We start from the raw sequence: 27,590 nt of genomic DNA on the forward strand, positions 1-27,590 counted from the left end.
TCCCAGTACCAACCATAGAGACCTGGAGGTTTGTATAGATAGGCAGTGATGAGGAAGTCATGTGGCTGGGCTTAGAGCCAATGAAAAGGAAGAACAGAAAGGCAATAAAAACACAAGTCAGGTAGGAAAAAATCTCTCTGGGGAAGCTACTGCTGATGGTAAGCTAAAGCTAGCCATGGCTGTTGCTCTGATCTCTTTGGCTCTTTTCTCTGTATTTTACTCTGTGTTTCTTATTTACTAAGACTGTTTAGAATTTTGTCTACAATAAGCCATACACAGAAGTCAGATGGTGGTAGCACAAGCCCTTAATCTGATCACATAGCAGACAGAGTCTCTGTGTGGTCAAGGACACAGCCAAGCATGGTGACATGAGCCTTTAATCCCAGTACCAACAATAGGGACCTGGAGGTCAGTATAGACAAGGAGTGATGAGGAAGTGATGTGGCTGGATTTAGAGCCTATGAGAAGGCAGAACAGGAAGGCAATAAAAGCACAAGTCAGACAGGAAGAAACTCTCTCTGTGGAAGCTACTGCTGGTGGTAAGCTAAGGCTAGTTGTGGCTATTCGCTCTGATCTCTTTGGCTATTACCTCTGTATTTGGCTCTGTGTTTCTTATTTATTAAGACTGTTTAGAAATTCATCTACACTCCACTTACTAATGACAACAGAAATGTAGTATCCCATTCACACAGTTCTACAAAACAGAATAAAACCCCTTTCAGCTTCTCAGGACACAGATGCATTCACCTCAGAAGATGAAATGAGGTCAAGAGTTTGACTGAACTGTAACAGATTCTCTCAATATTTCTGCAACAGAAGCAGGGAAGTTTTACTGATGGGTCTTAAGCTGTTCCTTCCTGCAAGGAAATAAAGGAAATGTACAGATGGAGATATTGGGATAAGACAACCAGATGCCCCATCTTTGTGGCATCCTATGCAAAGGAGTGATTGAGAGCTGTGATTCAGATTTCTTAAACTGGGAATTGATCCTGGGGAGAACATCAATGGGCTTTTGAGAAAATATCAGCACTTTAAGAATTCATAATTTCATAAATGTTTCAAATTCAGTGAGGAACAACAGCTCTACCCAAGAATAAGCTTTCATCAGTGATGATCTCTTTCTTCATCTGGAAGAAGTAAATAATGAAATCAGAGTTGTCTGTCTTTCCTCTTGGGGTGGGAAATATTGATGATAATATCTTTCTACATATTTGTAGACTGTGCAGCACTGTGGAAATGGGTGTGTCTAACACACAAGCAATAATGCAACAAAGTTGTGAAACTTTCAATTTACAGCAGAGTCTTCATTCTACTTCCTAAAGTGTAAATTGAGAATATTGTATAATCTAGTCTTTAAATTTTAGATTTTGGAAGTACATACAAGCATACACAGTAACATAGAGAGGTCCTAAATTATATTCATACAAATGATTCAACTTAATAATTTTTGAAAATTTTATTTCAAGTCATTATGTATTCAGTACAATCCTTCTGTTAGGTTTTAAATGTTCAACACTTCCTGCCTTCTAGCTTGTGGTACCAGTGTTTTTGCTTGACCCTTAGCTACAGCAGCAGTAGCACCATCACCGAGGCAGCCAGGAGACCATTGAAGAAACACCCCACAAGGCACCCCATTAACCAAGCTACCTGAAACACCCTAAAATTTGTTGTAGAACTGTGGAACAGCTTTATATTAGATGGCTCTGCCACACTATTGAAAAATTTAAGTTCTAATCATATATATGCTTAGGGTTTTCCAAATACTATGTATAGTAACTTTACCTTGACTAATACTATTTCCAATCTACATGGTTTATTTGAAGTAACTCAAATGTGCATTGAAAATTTGTGTAGGTAGTAATAACTTCTTTAATAACTAAGTTAATATATTGTAATCAATATTTCCTTAATGGTTTCAAAAATTAGATTTTTTTCCTGATATAGTCCAGGTCACATGTAGGTCTGCCTGAACACAAACTTGCAGTAGGAGATGACCTTGAACTTCTGGCATTCCTGTTTCCTACTCCCAAGAGCTGGGATTACAGGAGTGCACCAGGATGCAATGTTCATGCAATGCTAGGTCTCTAACCAAGGGTAAAGTTTTAATAGTTTTAATAGGCAAGAAGTCCATAAATTAAGCTACTTTCAAAAAATAGTTTGTTACCTCATAGGAGCAAGAACTGAACTGCATATGTATGTGCCCTGCATATATTTATGCCTTATAGACTACACCTTATTCTCCCTAATGCTGCTCATCATTCACAGGAAGAAACAGTTGCATTTTAGGTTCATAAGTTTTGCTGAGCACATTACAATTCCCATTAATGATTGTCCATAATTTTTTCTGGGCTCCACATGAACAAAGACCCAACCCTGTCCTCTTTCTAACAATTTCTCCAGTAGGAGGAGCCAATAACACATGTTTATCCAATCAAGATCACCAGCCTTTGGACTGCTATCCAGTAACAGTAACTGTAACATTAAGAACAAAAGAAGTTTCCAGTTTCTGATTCACTTGCCATCCAGCATTTTTTTCCTAGTCCCTCTCCACTTATGTGAGAGTGGTCTGGGCACATTTTGTATCCATAGTTAGCCAGTGGGAATGGGAGATCCTGACAATTCCTTGTTTTGTAGATGGAGACAAGCCTGTCCTGGGACACTAGTCCTGAACAATAAACTTCCTGGATCTAGTATCATACCTGTTTCCTTTTCCTTTCATCCATTGTAGTCCAGAACAGAGCTGATGCAGCTGCTAGAGTGCAGATTCTTGTCACCTGAATGGAGGTTGCTGGTTAGCATCTTAAAAAGTTTCCAAAGTTGAGAATATAAAGGCCATAGGAAGAAATCTGTCAGTATGCCTGAGAGAAAACATTTGACATAATACAGCTGACATGGAATATCTCCACTGTCATCTCAAAGTATCATTATATGAATGGGAAAGACAGGCAAGGTGTGACTTTTCACTGGTTATTGAGACATCTCTTTTGGTATTTTTTTTCTATTTTGAATATTGCTAATGGTATGAATCTATGGAAATGAATTCTTTTTTATTCTTTCAAGGCAGTTACTTCCAACAGTGAAATAAATTATTATTTTGATATATTCTGTATGTTTGTGGGCATAACATAGTTGCTTAACCAAAACATACACACATGGTATCAGTTTCTTAAATATATTAGTATTAATGGATATAATCAGGACATGGGGCATATATTTGTCTCTACTGCAGACTTTTTGATATATCCCTCAAAGCAAACACTATGACCACATACTCCAGTCACTTTTTTTTCTTTGACTTTTTAGGTCAACCAGTATCTTAATGTATCCACTTATTCTTTTTGAGACAACTCAAAATGTTTATCATCCTTTCCAGGCCCTGTGTAGGTGTCATTCCAACCCTGACAGATCTCTGTCTCCTATGGAGTAGTTGCCTGCACATGTAAAACTCTTTGCATTCAACCCTTCGTGAAAACTCATGGTAAGTCCACCATAACCTTACTCCCAATGAAGACACAATCTGGACTCCAATATGGCTATAACTCCCTATGTGTAGCTTCCACTTCACTTTGTTACATGCTTCTCTTACCACACAGCTTGTATCCCTCTTCCTTGAACCTAAACAAAGAGATATGTCCTCTTAGTATCTGGAAGAGTTGTGGTGCCTGTAGCCAGAAGTTTTTCTGTGTCCCACCTAGTCCACAGGTTCTCAGACCCAAGTAAAACACACAGAGGCCTATATTAATTAAAACTTCATGGCCATGGCTCAAGCCTTTTGCTAGCTAGCTCTCATATCTTAAATTAGTCCATAATTATTTATCTATGTATCACCACAAGTTCCGTGGCTTTACCTGTATCCCATTACACGTTGCTTCTTGGGCAGCTCCCTGGCATCTCCCCCCATCTTCTTCATTTCTCTTTCTTTGAATTTCCTGCCTGCTTATCCAGCCTATACTGCCTGCCAGGCTACTCGCCAATCAGCATTTTATTAAACCAGTGGACAAAAGCATTATCCCACAGCAGGTGCCCATAGCATATGCAAGGTTAGCAACCACTGTACATTCAAAGACATGAATGATGTTTCTAACATAAAACACCTATTACTTAAAGACAATAATTTGTGTTAAAGAGGAAATGGAAATCAGATACAATAATCTGAAACCTCATGGGAAGACTGGGCATAGATACAATTCTAGCCTAATCCAAGAAGAAAGATCATATCCACAGTTTGAAGGGGAGAAAACCTATGACTTTATCCAGCTTTCATAGTAATTCTTTAGTAACTGAACTGTCATAAATAGAGTAAAATAAGATTATGTGAAAAAAAGTTAGTTATATGAGATCCTGACCTTTACAAACCATGTCTTCCAATATTATATTTTTATTCATATGGAAATCATCATGATCAAGAAGCTGCTTGGTGAGTTGTGGAGATCAGTCCCAATGTATACTCTAGGTTCAGGGAACATTTTGGAAAATGGGATAGAAAGATTGTAAGAGCCAAAGATCAGAAATTTTGCTCTGAGATTATATCTCCTAATAACATCAAAAGCTATGTCTGTAAAATCTCAGCAATATGTGTGCACAAACGTGAGCTGAACAAGGAGGATAACAATGAAACTGCCATACTGGTTGGGAAATTTTCATGATGCCTCAGTTCTTCACAAAATCTACATACAACTGAATAAAGTTCATGGCCGAAGATGTGCTCCTCCCCAGGGAAGAGCACACCAATTGGTTGTCTATGGCCTAACAAACATGTAACATTATACAGATCCAACAATGTTATTTAAGAATATATATATATATATGTATATATATATATATATATGTATATATATATATATGCAATAACAGTAAGAATTCAAATTTTTGAATTCTGACCTCTGAATATATTGTCCTCATATGGTACACAAACATATGTGTTGGCAAAACAGCAATAAACATAAACCAAAAGTAAGTCTGAAAGATAAAAGAGAAATATTATAATTAAAATTCAATCTCACATATAAACAGGAAATGAAAAAGATAAAACTGCACCAGCTCAATCACATCTATATAACTATGAAATGATCCTGTAATAATTTGTCTACTGTTTATAACCGTACCATATGTCACAGTCCCTGCCATTGAGGGAACTGGAACAAGAAATCCTATTTTTGAAAATAATAGAAAAGAAAATAAGGTGCAATTCATAGACTGGACCTGCTCTTTGGTCTCCCAAGAGGAGCACATTCCCTAAAAATGAACCTGTACTGCCTCTTTTGTATGAGACATAAGATGACCACAAGCATTTAAGGAATCACTGACCTGACCATCCCTGCAGCTGTGCCCAGCCTTTCCTGATTTGCATGTGCCCAGAGCACAGCCCACTGCCCTGAGGACTTCTTCATAGTCAGGTCACACCCTGCTCAGGAGTCAGCCTCACACAAGTCACAGCACAAACATGAGGGCCCCCACTCAGCTCCTGGGGTTGCTGCTTCTCTGGTTTAGAGGTAAGGAAGACAGCATTGCAAATGTATACATCTGAGTGTGGTCTGTGCTAGCTGGTCTCTGGGAAAGTCCTCTTATAACAGAATTAATTGCATGGAAATTTGTTTTCAATTTTCCAATCTCAGGAGCCAAATGTGATGTTCAGATGACCCAGTCTCCAGCCTCCTTGTCTGCATCTGTGGGAGAAAGTGTCACCATGACATGCCAAGCAAGTCAGGACATTTATAGTAATTTAGCATGGTATCAGCAGAAACCAGGGAAATCTCCCAAGCTCCTGATCTATGGTGCAAAATACTTGGCAAATGGGGTCCCATCGAGATTCAGTGGCAGTGGATCTGGCACACAGTATTCTCTTAAAATCAGCAGCCTGCAGGCTGAAGACATTGTGACTTATTACTGCCAACAGTATAGTGTTTTTCCTCCCACAGTGATTCAAGTCATAACATAAACCACCCAGGGAAGCAGAAGTGAGAGCCTAGACTGCCTTAATTTCTCTTTTTGTGTTCACTTCTGCTGACAGTATTTATCTTAGGCAGGATTCAAAAGTCAATGTGATATTTTTGTATAGTGTTCATATAAACTTTTCTAAATCCTAAATTTCTGTCCTCTTCTCCAGCACTAGCATTAAAAGTACAGAAGGCTTCTCATAACTTGCATGAAAAAGTATGATTTCTGAGTAGAGTTATGGCAATAGTTCAAATTCAAACAACACAGATGTCAAAACACACACAGAGAGAGAAAGAGACACATACAGAGAGAGAGACAGAGACAGACAGAGAGAGAGAAAGAGAAAGAAAGAAAGAAAGAAAGAAAGAAAGAAAGAAAGAAAGAAAGAAAGAAAGAAAGAAAGAAAGAAAGAAAGAAAGGAAGAAAGAAAGAGGGAGAAAAAGAGAGAGGGACAGAGAGAGCATTAAAAGCACTGGCTACTCTACCAGAGGACTTTGATTCTCAGTACTCGCATGACTTCTAGTAACTGTCTGTAACTCTAGTTCCAGAGCATCTGAACCCCTATTCTGACCTCTGAATATATTGTACTCATATGGTACACAAACATATGTGTTGACAAAACAGCAATAAACATAAACCAAAAGTAAGTCTGAAATATTTGAAAATCTTAAGGGACTAGTATTCAGACAAAATGATACTGAGAAAAGATTATTTTCAGAATCTATAGTCCATTTTTAAATGAAAACAAGTCTTCCTGACCACAGGGTTATCAGCTAGGGTGTAACTTGAATATTATATGTGTGGATGGGAGGAGGCTTTCCTCAGGTAACATTTTGTTCATTTCTCTCCTTACTAGAAAGGCAAGTGTCTTGGTTACTTTATTATTACTGGAACAAAACATATGACCAAGGCAATTTATAAAAGAAAGCATTTAATATGAAGGCTCACAGTCCAAGGTTTGTCCATGACCAACATGGTGGGAAAGACCAGCAGCAGGAAAGTAGACATGACACTGGAACAGGAGCTTAGAACCTGCATCTTTTTTTATTGTTGTTATTTTCAAGGCAAGGTTTCTCTGTGTAGCTTTGAAGATTGTCCTAAAACTCACTGTGTAGATCAAGCTGGCCTAGAACTCACAACTAACTGCCTACCTCCACCTTCCTAGTGCTGGGATTAAAGGTATGTGCCACCACTGCCTGGCTCTAGAACCTGTATCTTTATCTGCAAGTGGCAAGCAGAGAGAGAATGGTTTGGGAATTTGAAACCTTAGAGTACACTGACCATAACACACCTCCTCCAACAAGGCCACACCTCTTAATCATTAGCAAACATCTATCAGTTGGGGGCCAAAGATTCATATGTGTGAGTCTATGGGGAAATTTTTCATTAAAACCACCATAGCATGTACAATTTCTTAGACAGAACACTCTAGGAAAGGACCAAGTCAGAAAGGGGCAGGTTAAGTGTAGTGATAGCTTAGCAACCTTGAACTCAGCTAGGCTTGAGTTACAGACACATCCCTTTCCAAAGAAAATACTTAGCAACTTGGAACTATAACTTCATCAAGCTGCATGCACACCACTCTCCAAACAAAGCAATCAGATCATTCTAACCCATGGTTCCATAGCAGCCTCTAGTATGGCCAATACACATGGAAAGATATAATGAAGTTGTCATTATACAACCCAACCTATAACTGATGTTGGGCACCAGTGTCCTTAAAATAACACTTTATGGAAATCTTTCTATTTGTTATCTTATGCATATGCATGATCTACCACATGTATGATTGCAACCAGAAACATCTGCATCCCCAGTAATGGGGTTAAAGGTATGCACAACCACTGACTGGCCATTTTACTGCAGTTTTTTTTTAAATAATGTGAAGCATGGTGGAAATGGATGTGCCTAACAAGCACTAATACAAGAAAGTTGTAAATCTTTTAATTTATAATAAATAGATTTCATTCTACTACATAAAATATAGGTATAGTACCTTGTATTATCTAGTCTTTAAATTTTAGAGTTTGGAGGTACAAACATATCTACATATATGCATATGCCGCAGTCCCCAACTGTGTTTCTACATACAATGAATCAACTGAGTAATTAAAAAAATATTCTGCCAGGCAGTGGTGGTACATGCCTTTAATCCCAGCACTTGGGAGGCAGAGCCAGGAGGATCTCTGCAAGTTCAAGGCCAGTTTGATCTACACAGTGAGATCTAGGACAGGCACCAAAACTACACAGAGAAACCCTGTCTTAAAAAAACAAAAAACAAACAAAAAAATTCCAAGGCAGTAAATATTCAGTATGATCCTTCTCTCAGGTTTTAAATGTTTGCTTCTTTCTGCACTGTTGTTTATGGTGCCAGTGTTTTTGCTTGACCCTGAGGTGCAGCAACAACAGCAGGAACACCACACAGTCATCCAAGTGACCATGGAGGAAACATCAATACTCCACAGTGAACCATATTATCTAAGCTACATGACAATAGACTACAATTTGTTACTGAAGGATGAATTGTTCTAAATTAGATGGCCTTGGCACAGCATTGTCAACTATAATTCCTGATAATATGTATGCTTAGGGGTTTTCAAAGATTTTATATATATATATATATATATATATATATATATATATATATATATATATATATAAATTGTATTCTTGGCTAATACTTTTTCCAATCTATATAGTTTATCTGAAGTAACTCAAACGTGGATTGGATGTGTGGGTTGGGAATAATAAATTCGCTACTCCATTTACTTATGTATGTTTAATAAATTGTCATCAATATTTCCTAATCTGTTTCAAGTTAGATTTTTTTTCCTGATAAAGTCTGGGTCTCATGTAGCTCTGGCTGGAATTTCCAAAGAGCTGGGACTACTGGAATGCACCATCAGGCCCATTCAATGTTGGGGCTCTAACACAAGGATCTTTTTTTTTTTACAGTAGGCAAAAAGTTGTGATTAACCTGCATCAAAACCCAATATTTTCTTATTTCTTAGTATCCAGTATTGTACTAATGATATATGTGTTCTGAGATATTTATGTGTGATAACCTATGTAGAATTCTTCCTAATTCTGATTATCACATCCACAGGAATAAATATTTCCAAGTTTGATTCATTAGTTTTCTTGAGCACATTAAAATTTGCCATGAACTATTTTTTACTTTTTTCTGGGCTCCACTTGGACAAAGAACCAACCATGACCTTATTTTAACAATCTCTCCAACAGTGGAGGCAATAATACATGTCAAGAACATGACAGTAATTCATTCAAGATCAACATTTGGGCAGTCAGTCATTGTAGCAGTAGGGACAAGAGAAATTTCTAGTTTCTGATTCACTTTGGTTCCAGCATTTTTCACTAGTCCCTGCCCATTTCATAGGTGTGGTCTGGCTCATTTCTTTCCCACAGTCAGTAGAGGCTATAAATCCTAATAATCTCTTGTGTTACAGATGGAGAAAATCCTGTTCTAGGGCTCTGGCCTCAAGCAGTGATCTTCTTGGTTTGGAGTATCAGTGTCACATCTGTTCTCTTTTATATTGGCACTGACTTTAATCCATTACAGAGCTGGTGCTGCTGCTGGATTGAATAACCTTATAACCTGAGAAGAGATTGCTGTTTAGCATCCCAAATACTTTCCAAAGTTGAAAATATAAGGGGCATAGGAAAAAATCATGTCAACCAATGACTTTGAAAGAAAATATTCTACCTAGTACACCTGACATCCTAATCTCCAGCCAGATCTCAAAGGATCATTATAGAAAGTGAAAAGACTAGCAAGGCATGGCATTTCATTAGCTACTGATAAGTCTCTTTTGTCCATTTTTACTACCTTGACTATTGATAATGGTATGAATCTATGGAAATGAACCCTTTTTCCCTGTAGGTTTTTTTTTCTGGTTTGGGAGATTGTCCACAGCTTCTTAAAATTGAGACACTAGGCCAAACCACCCCTATATCTGGGGCCATGAAGAAACTGGCTGTGAACCAATCTGTGTGTGAAATTCATGATCTCCAAAGCCTTGTCACTGTCGTGGAAAGATTCTGCAGGCTTGTGCTTTTTCCTCACTATATGAGTAGCACTTTATTTAATGTGTAGGTTCTCAGTTTCCTTCAAAAATCAATACATAGACCACACTCCAAGGACCTTACTCATGGATTACAATTAGACAAACCCTCTTACTGACACTGAGTTTTTCTCAGTATAATCTCACCCTTTAACACACTTCTTTGGATAGTACATTAACCATTAGTTCAAGAATTAGATCTTTTGTGAACTGTATTGTTATTTTCGCTAAAGCAATGGCATGTACTAGAAAATGGGCTTCTAGAGGAGTGTATGGACAGGGACAGGCTCAGTTCTTTCCATTTTATCATATCTCATGTCCAATAATACCTGTAGAATTTTCTGAGAATGCAAGTTCTTAAAGGAGGTGAAGCTTGAGGTAGCCAGATGAACATGCCCAGAAACTGTGTCAATCCAACATTAAACAGATGTGTCAATAGTGAAGTCTTAATTCCAAGAGAATAAGACAAAATATGATCTTCTCTGTTGATTCCTTCAGATGTGAGGCAGGTCCAGTGCATACAGAGACTGTCTTCCAAGAGATGCTTTCTTGATCTGGGATACGAGTAATAATGAATTTACCCCTTCTTGTCTGTGCAGAACAAACACACTCCATATAATCACCATATGTGTCAATGTCCTGTGCTTCTGTGAAATGCACTAGAGAATGTGAAAGTCAGTATGTGGTTGGGGTAAGTTTTAAGGACAGATAATGAAAAGGCGAGAAATGATAACTGTCACTGAATATTTGCAAAAGGGTCACAAGTCAACTGAAATATAATTTTCATTGGCTGGTTGGAAAGATTGCTCAGCAGTTAAGCACATATCTTGTTCTTGTAGATGACCCAGGTTCAATTCCCAGCACTGACATGGTGGCTTGAAAACACTCCAGTTCCAGGAGATCCAGCATTTAACATACTGCACTGACTTCTGTGAGTACCAGACACACATACAGGCAAAACAATCGTATACACAAAAGACCAAATCTTTAAAAACTTATTGACAATCTTCAGTGATATTCAGCATAATATCCAAATGAAAACATTTCTACATAAACTGTATTTTTTCAAGGCAGTTGTCAACTCAGAAATAAATTACCATTTTGATAAATTCTGTGTGTTTTTGAGCATTATTTTATTGCTCAGTCTAAACATAAAATATATGGTGTTAGTACATGAAAGATATTCATATTAATGGAGAGAAATAGTGCAGGGTGCATAAGATTTCTCTATTGCAGATTCTTTAATATATCAACCAATGCAAAAATTATGACCCCACACTTCAGATTTACCCTTGTATTGGTTTTTCAAGCCAATTATTTTTGGAACATATCCACCTACCTATTCTTTCTGACACTCTTCCTGTGTCTTATCATCATTTTCATTCCCTGAGTAGGTGTAAAATAACAAGGAAAATAGCAAGGGAATTCTACATTGAATATGATATAGACCAAATAAAGTGCAACTCACAAACTGGTTCTGTTATTTGTTTTCCAAAGTGGAGCACATTCTCTGCTAATAAACCTTTACTGCCTCTCTGATCTGACACATAAGTGAAACACAGGCCTTTAATGAGTCACTGACTTGGGCAGTCCTGTGGATGTCCCCAGACATTGCTGATTTGCATGTGACCAGAGCACAGCCCACTGCCCTGAGGTCTTCTTCATAGTCAGGTCATACCCTGTGCTGGAGTCAGCTTCACACATGTCACAGCACAGACATGAGGGCCCCCACTCTGCTCCTGGGGTTGCTGCTTCTCTGGCTTACAGGTAAGGATGTCAGCATTGGAAATGTGTTCATCTGAGTGTGGTCACTGCTGCCTCATCTCTGGGAAAGTCTTCACCTAATAGAATTAATTGTGTGGGAATTTGTTTTCAATTTTCCAATCTCAGGAGTAAAATGTGACATTCAGATGATCCAGTCTCCAGCCTCCCTGTCTGCATCTCTGGGAGAAAGTATCACCATGACATGCCAGGCAAGTCACCAGACACTTGTTTCAAACACCATAACAAGCCAGGCAGTGGTTGTGGTGTACACCTTTAATCCCAGCACTCAGGAGGCAGAGCCAGACCCATCTCTGTGAGTTTGAGGCCAGCCTGGACTACAGAGTAAGAAGATCCAGGACAGGTGCCAAAACTACACAGAGAAACCCAGTCCCAAAAAACAAACAAACATCCCTGGGCACCAGCCACTCCGGGGAAGACCTGCCCAACTTGGTCCCAGGTTCTGGCCACCAGGCAGGTTCCCTTCTAGACCCACCGGGAAGGATCCCCTTCTCCACTACCCCGGGCAGATCCTGCAATATCCACGCCCTGCCCCCACACCCATCCACCTGAGCCCCAATCATCTTCCTGAGACTTAGAGGCCAGCCCCCAGCTCCCATCCTGCCCCAGACTTCCCTTCTGGAGAGAGAGACAGAGAGAGAGAGAGAGAGAGAGAGAGAGAGAGAGAGAGAGAGAGAAAGGAGCTCCCATCCTGCCCCGGACTTTCAATTTGGACAAGAGAGCTCCCATCTGGACAAAAGAGAGAGACTTCCTGAATCTGTCAGCTCTGTCTGAACCAAGTGTGCAGATAAGGCCAAGAACGAACCACAAGGAGATGGGCAGACGTCAAGGCAGAAACATATACAACAAAATGAATAGCAATACAGCATCACCAGGCACTAGCCCTCCTCCAACACCTAGACCTGAACATCAGAAATTGGAAGAAGCAGAAGAAAACAGCCTTATGAATGACATCATGAAGAAGCTAGAGGCTTGTGTAGAGGAAAAGACAAAAAAAATGTGAAGAATGCTGTAAACAACTAGAGGAAAGGGCAAACAAATTAGAAGAAATCAATAAAGTCCTGGAAGAAAACAATAAAGTACTGAGAGAAAATCAAGAAAAATCAATGAAACAAATGAAGGAAACAGTCCAAGACCTGAAAAGGGAAATAGAAAAAATGAAGAAGACACAAACAGAGGGAATGCTGGAAATAGAAAATCTGAGAAAACGATTGGGAACTTCAGATGCAAGTATAATCAACAAAATGCAAGAGATGGAAGAGAGGATCTCTAACGTTGAAGATACAGTAGAAGAAATAGATTCATCAGTCAAAGAAAACACTAAAGCCAACGAAGTCATGAACCAAAATGTCCAAGAAATTTGGGACACCATGAAAAGACCAAACCTACAAATAATAGGGGTCTAAGAAGGAGAAGAATACCAACTCAAGGGCACAGAAAATATATTCAACAAGATCATAGAAGAAAACTTTCCCAACTTAAAGAAGGAAATGCCTATGAAGATACAAGAAGCTTATAGAACAGAAAACAGACTAGACCCCCAAAAAAAGTCCCCTCGCCACATAATAGTTAAACAACTAAATGTACAGAATAAAGAAAGAATATTAAGAGCAGCAAAGGAAAAAGGCCAAGTAACATATAAAGGCAAACCCATCAGAATAACACCCGATTTCTCAATGGAGACTTTGAAAGCCAGAAGGACCTGGACAGATGTAATGCAGACACTAAGAGACCATGGATGTCAGCCTAGACTAATATACCCAGCAAAACTTTCAATCACCATAGATGGAATGAACAAGACATTCCATGACAAAGCCAGATTTAAACAATACTTATCCACAAACCCAGCCCTACAGAAAGCACTAGAAGGAAAATTCCAACCCAAGGAAGTCAGATACACCCTCGAAAACACAGGCAACAGATAAAGCCACAGCAGTAAACCCCAACGTATAGAAGTACCCACACATCACCACCAAAAAATAACAGGAATGAACAATCACTGGTCATTAATTTCCCTCAATATCAATGGACTTAATTCACCTATAAAAAGACATAGGCTTACAGAATGGATACGAAAGCAGGACCCATCTTTCTGCTGCATACAAGAAACATATCTCAAATTCAAAGATAGACACTACCTAAAAATAAAAGGCTGGGATAAGACTTTCCAATCAAACAGTCTTAAGAAACAAGCGGGTGTAGCCATCCTGATATCCGGCAAAATAGACTTCAAACTAAAATCAATCAAAAGAGATCAAGAAGGGCATTACATACTCATCACAGGAAAGATCCACCAAGATGAAGTCTCAATTCTGAATATTGATGCCCCAAACACAAGGGCACCCACATATGTAAAAGAAACATTACTAAAGCTTAAATCACATATAAAACCCCACACATTAATAGTGGGAGACCTCAACACCCCACTTTCACCACTGGACAGATCTCCCAAATTGAAACTTAACAGAGAAATAAAGGACTTAACTGATGTCATGACTCAAATGGACTTAATATCTACAGAACATTCCATCCTAACAAAAAAGAATATACCTTCTTCTCAGCACCCCATGGAACCTTCTCTAAAATCGACCACATACTTGGCCACAAAACAAATCTAAACAGATACAGAACAATTGGAATAACCTCCTGTGTTCTATCAGACCACCATGGTCTAAAGTTGGATTTCAACAACAACAAAAACTACAGAAAACCTACAATCTCATGGAAACTGAATAATACCCAACTGAATCACCAATGGGTTAAGGAGGAAATAAAGAAAGAAATTAAAGACTTCCTAGAGATCAATGAAAATGAAGACACCACATATCCAAATTTATGGGACACTATGAAAGCAGTACTAAGAGGGAAATTCATAGCACTAAATGCCCACATAAATAAGTTGGAGAAATCTCACACTAGTGACTTAACAGCACACCTGAAAGCTCTAGAACAAGAAGAAACACAGTCTCCCAGGAAAAATAGACACCAGGAAATTATCAAAGTGAGAGCTGAAATCAATAAAATAGAAACAAAGAGAACAATACAAAAAATTAATGAAACAAAGAGTTGGTTCTTTGAGAAAATCAACAAGACAGACAAACCCTTATCCAAACTAACCAAAAGACAGAGAGAGAGCATCCAAATTAACAAAATCAGAAATGAAAAGGGGGACATAACAACAGACATTGAGGAAATCCAGAGAATCATCAGGTCATACTTCAAAAACCTCTATTCGACAAAACTGCAAAACCTAAAAGAAATGGATAACTTTCTAGATAGGTACCACATACCTAAGTTAAATCAAGACCAGATAAACTATTTAAATAGTCCAATAACCCCTAATGAAATAGAAACAGTCATTAAAAGTCTCCCAACTAAAAAAAGCCCAGGACCAGATGGTTTCAGCGCAGAATTCTACCAGATCTTCAAAGAAGAGTTAATACCAATACTGTCTAAATTGTTCCACACAATAGAAACAGAAGGAATATTACCAAACTCCTTCTACGAGGCTACAATTACCCTGATTCCTAAACCAAAGAAGGATACAACAAAGAAAGAGACCTACAGACCGATCTCCCTCATGAACATTGATGCAAAAATACTCAATAAAATACTGGCAAACAGACTCCAAGAACACATCAAAACAATTATCCACCATGATCAAGTAGGATTCATTCCAGGGATGCAAGTGTGGTTCAATATATGAAAGTCCGTCAATGTAATACACCATATAAACAAACTCAAAGAAAAAAACCACATGATCATCTCCTTGGATGCAGAAAAGGCATTTGACAAAATCCAACACCCCTTCATGATAAAGGTCTTGGAGCGATCAGGAATACAGTGAACATACCTAAACATAATAAAGGCAATTTACAGCAAGCCAACAGCCAACATCAAATTAAATGGAGAGAAACTCAAAGCAATTCCACTAAAATCAGGAACGAGGTAAGGCTGTCCGCTCTTCCCATACTTATTCAATATAGTACTTGAAGTTCTAGCCAGAGCAATAACACAACATAAGGAGATTAAGGGGATACAAATTGGAAAGGAAGAAGTCAAGCTTTCCCTATTTGCAGATGACATGATAGTATACTTGAGCGACCCCAAAGATTCCACCAAGGAACTGATACAGCTTATAAACACCTTCAGCAACATAGCAGGATACAAGATCAACTCAAAAAAATCAGTAGCCCTCCTATATACAATGGACAAAGAAGCGGAGAAGGAAATCAGAGATACATCACCCTTTACTATAGCCACAAATGACATAAAATACCTTGGGGTAACACTAACCAAGCAAGTGAAGGACCTATATGACAAGAACTTTAAGTCCCTGAAAAAAGAAATTGAAGAAGATGTCAGAAAATGGAAAGATCTCCCATGCTCATGGATAGGCAGGACTAACATAGTAAAAATGGCAATCTTACCAAAAGCAATCTACAGATTCAATGCAATCCCCATCAAAATACCAACACAATTCTTCACAGACCTGGAAAGAATAATACTCAACTTCATATGGAAAAACAAAAAACCCAGGATAGCCAAAGGAATCCTGTACAATAACACAACTTCTGGAGGCATCACGATCCCTGACTTCAAGCTCTACTATAGAGCTACAGTAATAAAAACAGCTTGGTACTGGCATAAAAACTGACATGTGGACCAATGGAATCGAATTGAAGACCCTGACATTAATCTGCACACCTATGAACATATAATTTTTGACAAAGAAGCCAAAAGTGCACAATGGAAAAAAGAAAGCATCTTCAACAAATGGTGCTGGCAAAACTGGATATCAACATGTAGAAGGCTGCAAATAGATCCATATCTATCACCGTGCACAAAACTTAAGTCCAAGTGGATCAAGGACCTCAACATAAATCCAGCTACTCTGAACCTACTAGAAGAGAAAGTAGGAGGTAGTCTTGAACGCATTGGCATAGGAGACCACTTCCTAAATAGAACACCAGTAGCACAGACTCTGAGAGAAACAATCAATCAATGGGACCTCTTGAAACTGAGAAGCTTTTGTAGAGCAAAGGATACGGTCAACAAGGCAAAGCGACAGCCTACAGAATGGGAAAAGATCTTCACCAACCCCACATCTGACAGAGGACTGATATCCAGAATATATAAGGAACTCAAGAAGTTAGACATCAAAATGCCCAACAGTCCAATTAAGAAATGGATTATAGAACTAAACAGAGAATTCTCAACAGAGGAAACTCAAATGACTGAAAGACATTTAAGGAATTGCTCAACATCCCTAATCATCAGGGAAATGCAAATCAAAACAACTCTGAGATACCACCTTACACCTGTCAGAATGGCTAAGATCAAAAACACTGAAGACACCTTATGCTGGAGAGGATGTGGAGCTAGGGGAACTCTCCTCCACTGCTGGTGGGAATGCAAGCTTGTACAACCACTTTGGAAATCAATATGGTGCTTTCTTAGAAAATTGGGAATCCATCTCCCCCAAGATCCAGCTATACCACTCTTGGGCATATACCCAAGGAATGCTCAACCACATCACAAGAGCATTTGTTCAGCTATGTTCATATCAGCATTGTTTGTAATAGCCAGAACATGGAAACAACCTAGATGCCCTTCAACTGAAGAATGGATAAACAAAATGTGGTACATATACACAATGGAATACTACTCAGCAGAGAAAAACAATGACATCAGGAGGTTTGCAGACAAATGGATGGATCTAGAAAAAATCATCCTGAGTGAGGTAACCCAGACTCAGAAAGACAAACATGGTATGTATTCACTCATAGCAGGATACTAGACGTGGAACAAGGATGACTTGTCTGCTACTCACATCACCAGGGAGGCTACCTGGAAAACAGGACCCCAAGAAAGACACAGGGATTGCCCAATGACAGAGAAATGGAATGAGATCTACATGAACAGCCTGGACATGAGTGGGGGTAGTGAAAGGCGAGGGTCGAGGGAAAGAGATCTTGGGGGAGCGGGAGATCCCAGCTGGATCAACAATAGAGAGGGAGAACAAGGAATAGGAGACCATGGTAAATGAAGACCACATGAGAATAGGAAGAAGCAAAGTGCTAGAGAGGCCCACAGAAATCCACAAAGATATCCACACAACAAACTGCTGGCAATGGTTGAGAGACAGTCCGAACTGACCTACTCTGGTGATGGGATGGCCAAACACCTAATTGTCGTGCTAGAAACCTCATCCAACTACTGAGGGATCTGGATGCAGAGATCCACGGCTAGGCCCTGGGTGGATCTCTGGGAGTCTAATTAGTGAGAATGAGGAGGGTTTATATGAGCGAGAATTGTTGAGACCAAGGTTGGATAAAGCACAGGGACAAATAGCCAAATGAATGGAAACACATGAACTATGAACCCATGTCTGAGGGGTCCCCACTCGATCAGGCCCTTCAAATGGGTGAGACAATTGATTGGCTTGATCTGTTTGGGAGGCATCCAGGCAGTGGGACCGGGTCCTGTGCTCATTGCATGGGTTGGCTGTTTGAAACCTGGAGCCTATGCAGGATTGTTTGGCTCGGCCTGGGAGGAGGGGCCTGGACTTACCTGGACTGAGTCTACCAGGTTGATCTCAGTCTGTGGGGAAGGCTTTGCACTGGAGGAGATGGGAATGGGAGGGGGGGCTTGGGGGAAGGTGAGGGGGACGGGAGGGGGGAGAACAAGGGAATCCATGGCTGATATGTAGAACTGAATTGTATTGCAAAATAAAAAAAAAAAAAAAAAACAAAACCATCATGACCATCCATTAGTCTCTATATTAACTACTATTCAATGAAGAGGGTAGCTTCTTATATTAAGGCTGGCTGTTGTATTAGTCTAAAATTGATTCATTAATGCAACAAAGAAAGATACAGCCAAAATTATAACCATTTTAAATGATTGATGATTTAATTCCTTCTTCAACCAGTCACTATCATGTCACCTAGTCCACATACTCCCTGTCTGTATCTCTCAAAGATAGAGTCGCCATCACTTGTGGAGCAACTTAGAGTATTAGTAATAGATTAGAGCTGCATCAGCAGAACCAAGGAAAGCTCCCAAACTTCTGCTCTACTATATTTATATCCAGTTTTTGCCATATGGTATACAAGCTAGGTTCAGTGTCAGTGGATTTGGGATAGATTTCACTCACTATAAGTATCTAATAGTCTGAAGGAATTGTAACTTATTACTGTCAATCACACTAAGTGTTACCATCCACCAATGATATAACTCATGATATAAACCATTCAGATGAGCAGATATTGAGGCTAAGATGTCATAGCTGCTTCTCCTAGCATCCCCACAATCCAATAATGTTTTCAAGTACAGATAGGCTTTGATGTTCATGGGGAAACTTGGGTGGGAAATTTCAATAAGGTTCCTCTGTTTGCAACTGTATTTCTTCTCTCTTAACCCAGCAGCACAGGTATCAGGTCAGTCTCATTCAAAACATCACAGTCCCAGTCCTGTGTTGAGAGTTCTTTCCTGCTTGCACATGTTTTAGCTCACTCCCTGGCACAGAATATTCCATATCTTCCAAAGTTTTCAGTTGCAGATTTGACATTGAGGTATTTGAACATTTTGGAGCTAGTTTTTGTATTATTGAAAGATAGGAATCGAGTTTCATCTTCTGTATGTGTACATCAATTTTCCCCCTAAGAACCATGTTTTGATGACACTTTTTTGTTCATTTGTTTGTGGGATTGTGTTTTCCTATGATTGTTAAACAGTTGACTCTAATTGCTTTGACATAACCTGGGTATTCAGCAGCTAAAGACGCTTGCCACCAAGCTGAAATCTGAGTTCAATCCGTGTAATACATAGGGTAAAGAATTAACTCCAGAATATTGTCCAATGACTTCTATGTGTGTCCACACAAATACACTCAAATAAATATAAATAAATAAATGTAAATGAAAAATTTAAATATCCATTCATTAGTTTTCTATTACCTTAGTAGTTTCATTAATAGTAGTGTGCTTCAGAGATTCTCCATTAGAATAGAATGATAATAACATATATGACTCCCATGAACTATTTCTTTTTTGGAGAGAAGAGAATATCAAGTTTAAATTAACAGGACAGTTTCAGAGAAATGGTCTGTTAGTGAAAGTGAGAAGACACAGGAGGATGGACACTACTTTTAGTAGGAAGATAGATGCAGTTTACTTTTAGTAAGCAAATGTCCTGAACAACCTGCCGGAGAAGATCCTGAGATGAGTGAAGGCAGCAGAAATCAGGTGCAAAGGCTCCTGGAGAATTCTAGTAAAATAACTGAGGGGAAGAGCCTGCTACACTTTCAATTAACAAACAGAACCAAGTTCAGGATAAACAAATGCTGTCCAACTACATTACTAGAAGGAGAGCATTGAAGTACCCAGGGATACCATGGAGACACTAAGTTACCCAAAAATGCACGTAGCATTGTAAAGAAGTACTTGAAGCACTCTGTGGACTACTGAATGTCACCATTTGAGATCAACTTGTAAACATGGGGATTTCCTGTGACTGTAAGAATGAAAGTGTGAGGCCTACCAGAGTCCCCATGGATGCCACAGACAATGAAGTCTTCCTGCTGGTGAATCCATGCTCACCAGTCGCTAGATCAGAGATTGAATGTGCTGAAGTATCACCACAGCATTTCATCATAGAAGACACCTAGGAGGGAGGATCTGAGAAGATTCAGGGCAGGAGAAACCATGAGAAAAATTTAATTGTATAAATGAGCAAATAAGTAAATACATAAATAAGTAAGTCAGCTAGTCCATAGTGTGCTATTGTTCACAGAAACTAGTGCTTCATAGAATCACTTTAATGCTGTATCTACCAGTGACCTGCAGAGACAGCCTGTTGACATGCCCTGCTGTCTCACTTGTAATGTTATTCTATCCCAAGACATGGGATGATTTCAACTTCTTCATAGCCAGGAAAAAAAATACTGAAGCCACCTAGTCACACAGCTGGAGACACTGATGGACCTGTCCAAACCTGCCTTAGAACTGCAAGGAAACACAGCAGTCTGAGAAGCCCCACATCCTAGTAGGTGAACAAAATTCACACTCCCAGAAGCCAAGGTTGCTGGGACACCTGTAAGCATTGCTAGTGTTGATTACAATTTAAAAAGAATTACATACACAAACACCATTTGTTGACCCTGATCCCTACCCAATTTACTGTAGCCAGTTACCTTCCAGGCACATTTCCATGAGGAAATCTTTCATCATAAACACAACCAATATAATTGGTGGAGGTAAAAGAATTTACCAGATTCATATAATTTTTTTAGATATGAGAAGCATTAAAATATGTAAAAGTATATATCTCTAAACAACATTAATAGTACCTTAAAGAAAATTTGGGAGATCCTGCCACATGTCAACCAAACTCTTGGCCACATTTCATCTCTAGGAGGAAGCAGCTAGGCCCAAGGGAGCAAAGGTTTTTGTCCCAGTCCGTAGCACTGTGCGGGTGGGCTACTACTCCCCTGCTGACAGTAGTAAGTGGCAGCATCATCATCTTGCACGCAGCTGATTGTGAGAGAGTAAGAAGTCCCAGACCCACTGCCAATGAAGTTACCTAAGACTCCGGCAGCCAGAAAGGATGTGCTATAAACCAGGAGCGTAGGGGAGGCTCCTGGCTTCTGCTGGTACCAGTGGAAGTAATTGGAGCTTATACTTGAGCTAGCACTGCATGTGATGGTGACCTTCTCCCCCCTGGATGCAGCCATGGATGCTGGATACTGGTTGAGCACAATTTCTCCTTTGGACACTATGATCAGGGGGAAGTGAGGAAAAGGAAGAGATGTTAGTAGACACAGAGATATAAAAATAACTTCATACCTCCCAGTATTTAGAAGAAAGAGAATGAGAATATTTTATCTTAGACTCAAACTCCCCAGGGAAAGGGATTGTGGATTCTGAACTCAAAACCCTCCCCTCTCTTACCTGTGACACTGATTAGTAGGAGGCTGAAAATTGGCACCTGAAAATCCATTGTGCTTTCTAATCTCAGTCTCAGGCTAATTACTGCTCTTTTCATAAGTACATCTCTTTAAAACAATTGTGAACCATTTGTGGTTTCTGAGGAGAAAGTATGCAAATAGCAAGATATAGTCTTGATGTTCTTGTTTTATAAACCCATGTGGCTCTTTATTAGGGCAAACCTAGAATATACTTAGTTGTAGATATTACACCGATGAGGAAGAAAATTCCCTTTTTCTTTCCTTCTTTTGTGATGTATAGTTCTGACCCAGAGTAATGACCATTTATTTATGTGAAGATTGGCTACTTGATCCTCTAAGCAATGCCAAAACTACTGAGCAGTTTGAGGCTTAACTCATCCATGATAAAACTGTGTTGATGATGATTGTTTATAAAGTTTTCAGAGAACTTTTAGATCAATTATTTGCTTCCTGTTTTCTTGGAAGCCACTCAGCTGTGACCTGCACTTGGAAAACAGCATTAAACTGTGTGTCATAGAACCTGGGTGTGCTCACAGACATCGAAGTGTGTAATATAGAACCTGGGTGTGCTCACAGACATCAAAGTGTGTGATATAGAACCTGAGTGTGCTCACAGACAACAAAGTGTGTGATATAGAACTTGAGTGTGCTCACAGACATCAAAGTGTGTGACGTGGAACCTGGGTGTGCTCACAATCATTAAAGTGTGTGGTATGGAACCTGGGTGTGCTCACAGACATTAAAGTGTGTGACATGGAACCCGGGTGTGCTCACAGACATCAAAGTGTGTGATGTGGAACCTGGGTGTACTCACAGACATTAAAGTGTGTAACATGGAACCTGGGTGCACTCACAGACATTTCTGCAATAGTCAACACAGATACCATCAACAGGAGAGTAGGAAAAAATAGTAACCCACGGCAGTAAAAAGGATAGAAATACATGTACCGATTTTGTAAACTTTCATTTGTCCAGAATTGTACCTCATGTTGGATTTAAGAGAACCCTAGGTTGTAAGTTCATGAAGATGCACTTATCTAAAAAAGCACCATTCTCAATATGCACCCTGCTTTGTTACTGTTTTCTTTTCTGTCATATTATTATCTGGAAATATCTGAACACACTTATCAAATAAATTGTATTTTAGTTATTAAAGCGGGACAGCTCCTGAGTCTGAAAATTTTTGTATAATTTTAATCCAAAATTGACTTTATTTTTGAGCAAATTTAGTTATGCTCCTCTAAACTTTGAAGTTAAGAAGAATCCATGAAGAAGTTGGGGTTCTCCCAAGATCTTCCTTAAAAAAGAGAACCCCCTTTCCTCCCATCATAAAAGACTTCTTTCATTGTGTATCAAAAATTAAGTAAAATAAGCCGGGCGGTGGTGGCGCACGCCTTTAATCCCAGCACTCGGGAGGCAGAGCCAGGAGGATCTCTGTGAGTTCGAGGCCAGCCTGGACTACCAAGTGAGTCCCAGGAAAGGCGCAAAGCTACACAGAGAAACCCTGTCTCGAAAAAACCAAAAAAAAAAAAAAATTAAGTAAAATAATAGTGAGAATTTGTGAATAGATATGCACATTGAGAGACAGTGACCTAAGATTTATTGAAATCAAATTGTAACATATGCTTTTCTGAGCACTCAATTCTAAGTAAATAACTTCTTTCAAGATAACCTGTGGTCTCATCTTTCATTGTTTATGGTTAGTAATTAGTAGCTAGTCTTATTCTCTCTTAAGAATGAAAAAAAACCTTCCATTATTCTTGTGAAGACTGTTTTTATATTTCAGCAGTAATGGCACTAAATTATCTTCTGTGTTACCTAAAACAAGTAAATCAGTACATTAATCAAAGAGCCTCCTTGTGGATAACGGATAGGACATCTCCTTCAGGTCAGACCTTAAATTAGGCTTTGGTCCTCAAGAGAACCCCAAAAGCACAATAATTTTCTTGGACCTACTGAGAATGAGAGACATCCAGCCTTTTATTTTAATTTGTTTAAATTTATTTATTTTACTGTATGTATATGTATGTTTTGTCTGCATGTATATATGTGCACCACATGGATGTTTGGTGCCCTGGGAATTTAGAAGAGGGCCGCACATCCAATGGAATGGATGTTCCCAGTTGTGAGCCATCATGTGAATGTTGACATGTGAACCTGGGTCTTCTACAAGGGCAAGAAATGCTCCTAACTGCTAATCCATCTTTCCATCCTGTGGGACATCCACTCCAATCAGCTATGGTACTATGACGATAAAAAACTACCAGTGGATATGGATCCTACTGAACAGAGGAGACTGTTGCTAGAAGTCAGAGTTTTAGGACAACCTTGTTCCCCTGGACAGTGGATTGCTCTATCTCCAGTTTCAGTAGGCTAACTATGGGGGTAGTCAGTTCCAAGAGAACTCTAAAAGAAGTAAGCAGAGACTTGGAGATTTTCCTGGGGGCCTAGTTGATCAAGAACCAAGAGACTGCTTGTTTTCTATAGTTACAATGGTTGCAACTCCAGGGCTGGTGATATTGAATTGAAAGATACATGTTAATGGTGCCCTCTGCTGGTAAGATGGGTGAAATGAAAACAGAGTTGGGTATTGTCTATTGGGGAATCTAGAGGAAGAGCTGCATTCACAGTGATCAGTGCCAGATACTAGTGTGCTTATACTTAAAAGTCCAAAAAAAAAAAAATATGCTTATGTTGTGTAGTGGGAAGTTTTTCTGTGTCCCACAACTGTTCTGTCCCAAACAAACACACAGAGACTTACATTAATTACAAGCTGATTGGTCTAAGACCCACACTTAATACTAAATAGCTCTTTTATCTTAAATTAACACATTTTTTTAATCAATGTATCACCACATCTCTCATGGCTTTATCTGTTTTCTATTATGTGTTGCTTCTCAGGTGGCAGCTTGCAGAGTCTCCACTGACCCCATCCTTTTTCTTCCTGTATCTCTCTTCTATTTCTCACCTGTCTATCTTCTATCTTGCTATAAGTTAAAGCAGCTTTATCTATTAACCAGTGGGAGAAACACATATTCATGGCATATAGAAAGACATCTCACATCAATGTTGAAAAACCCAGAATGGAATTATTCTTTCTTCCCAGCAGTCAGAGGCATAAGGAAGAATAATGTCCACACAGTCACACACATGCATATATATATTCCAATTCTTGTCATAATTAATTAAAGAAACATTAATAAGAGAGTGTTAAACACAGCTGCAAACACGTCAAAAGTGCATTTCCAGATTCATAGATACTACCTTCTCCCTGTCTTACAATGAGGTTACTACCAGATAAAATAATGTAGAACTTTTTATACTAACAAGGGTACAAAGTCATTTAATATAAAGCCATAATACATCAAAGTGTAGAATATGCTATTAAAAGGAGGCCACTCTATTGATGTTGATGCTGCCCTTAGTGATCACATGGCTGCCTGTGAGTTAAACATTGTCACTGCTACTCAGCATCAAGGAAAAGAGCTGATACCATACAACAAGGTACAGTAAAAGATAAATACTTTAATTTACAATCAGTTTTCTATTGGAAATACATTATTTGGGTCACCTTATGAAGGCAAAAAGTTACTCTGCTGAACTGAGGACCATGAAATCCCACAGAGGACAGCAGGACACTAGAAGTTGTGGGATAAATGTTGATGACTTTTACTGAATTTTAATTATAGTATCTTCCATTACATCTTCATTATGTCATATTCAAGAATGGGTGAATAAATGAGTGAATCTCTTGTACCTGGCCCTGTAGATCACCTGGTAAAATCAGAAGACCTTCTGACTTTCATTGGCACTCAATTCTAAGTAGCTAGAATGAGGAATCAAACCATCATCTTTTGAGCTAAACTGTTTTGTTCCACAGCCTCATGGACACTGTATTGTCACAAAAAGAAAATGGAAATAGCTAGTCTCTGTTGGATGTCTCTTTAATTGAATTGAAACTGAACTCAATCTTTAGAGACTTCCCCGAGATTCTCCTCTATTTTGGATTCCCAGAGGGAAAATATATTGCCAAGAGAAGATTATGGCTCCACAATCAACACGGAATCTTTTTACATATGTAAATTTGGATCACTTTTATTATCTTATCGGTAATTTTTGTCATCAGTTTCACTGTGCATAAGATTCTTTCATAATCACTTTTTATTTTTGAAATTATAATATAATCACATGATTTTCTCCCTTTTTTTGCTTTCCTCCAGACACTATGATTTACCCTCCTTGAATATACAAACCTTAGTTTGTATGAACTAAGCACTTTGTGTTCTGAACCATCTCAACTGCCCTAAATCTCAGGTTCATGTATATTCATTCTGTCAGTTCTGTTCCTTCAATAGAAACTTGAGCAACAGAATCCCTTTTAATGTAGGTCCGAGATATTTTTCTGTCAAGATATGTATTTTCTTGACAGCAAATGGGAAATTTCAGAGGGATAGAAAGAGAACTGATGACTCTTCATCAGTATGATGTACCCTCTTACCACTAAACATGTAATGATGAGTGCAGTATTGATGGTGTACAGCATCATCATACATGAAGTAGAATCTCTCCAGCAAAGAAGAGAATGTTTGTTTAAGTATGAACTCTATATGGCTTCACTACATCCCTGCTTTCCACAAAGTCAAGGTCAAGACAAACTACACTTAAACTTAAGGAATATGATATAGCATAGAGGAAAGTGGAGGAAGAATCCAGGGGAGAGGATCACAATCTTCCTTGTTGGAGACAAGTAATCCTTGGAGTCCTGGACTGACTCTCAGTTTTGTGTTATATTAATTACTCTTTTAGAGTTGGGGGATGAAGCAGATACTTTATTCTTCATTATTTTATTTTATGTCTCTGTGTGTTTTGCATGCATGTATGTCTATGTACCACACTCATGTAGTACCAAGAAGTCCAGAAAAGGGTACTGGATATCCTAGTTTGGGAGTTACACATGGTTGTGAACTGCCTTGTGGATGTTAGCAGCTCAAGTCAGGACTTCTGGAAGAATGGCCAAAGATCTAAACTGCTGAGAATCTTTTTAGAGCTAGAATCAGAGATTTTGTTGAAGTCTCCACCATCACTATTCACCCTACATACAGAGGAACTGTTAGTAAATAGCAGAAGAGAGGGTTTTATATCATAGTTTGATTGAAAATAAGAACTTCAAACCAGAACATCATTGCAGCCTATTGAGTTGTTGTGTGAGAATGAACCCTGAAGATTTTCCAGTGAATGATCTACTAAAGCCACACCCTTAAGAAACATTCTGGAGATACTGAAATGACTCTGCTGGTAAAAATCATTAACCACCAAGCTCGAATACATAAGTTCAATCCCTGTGACTTATGTGGTAGAAATAGAGAACTACTTCCCTCATGTTGTCCTCTGACTTACACACACACACACACACACACACACACACACACGCACGCACGCACGCACACACACACACACACACACACACACACACACACACACACACCACCACCACCACCACCACCAACAACAACAACAACAACAAATGTTTTTTTTAAATATTTATTTTTTCATCACAATGTATATGAGTATTTTGCCAGCTTCTATGTCTATGCCCAGCATGTGTGCCTGGTGCATCTGGAGGCCAGAAGATAGTTATGCTTCCAATTGAACTGGAGTTACAGATGGTAGAGTGTCATCGTGTGTGTGCTGGGAATCCAATGAGTAGTCTTAACTGCTGGGAATTGCCTCCATCCCGTGTTAATAAAATATTTTTTTTAAAGAAACAATGTTATTTTTGTATATTTACGTCAAAAGATTCAGTATAGCACACAAAATAA

The 27,590-nt window shown here is 38.9% G+C and overlaps 2 gene segments (V, D, J or C); one reads left to right on the forward strand and one right to left on the reverse strand.

Annotated features, from left to right (window-relative positions):
* The first annotated feature begins 5,443 nt into the window (after positions 1-5,443).
* On the forward strand, positions 5,444-5,938 carry LOC128099623 (immunoglobulin kappa variable 1D-33-like). The segment is given in 2 exon segments: positions 5,444-5,492; positions 5,616-5,938. Coding segments are annotated over 2 exon segments (372 nt in total).
* Positions 5,939-21,228: 15,290 nt separating this feature from the next.
* LOC128099624 (Ig kappa chain V-VI region NQ2-6.1-like) lies at positions 21,229-21,803 on the reverse strand. The segment is given in 2 exon segments: positions 21,229-21,578; positions 21,755-21,803. Coding segments are annotated over 2 exon segments (399 nt in total).
* Positions 21,804-27,590: the final 5,787 nt, after the last annotated feature.

The sequence above is a fragment of the Peromyscus californicus genome, unplaced genomic scaffold, assembly GCF_007827085.1.
Source record: "Peromyscus californicus insignis strain IS unplaced genomic scaffold, ASM782708v3 Scaffold_6__1_contigs__length_162567912, whole genome shotgun sequence".
NCBI classification, from domain to species: Eukaryota; Metazoa; Chordata; class Mammalia; order Rodentia; family Cricetidae; genus Peromyscus; species Peromyscus californicus.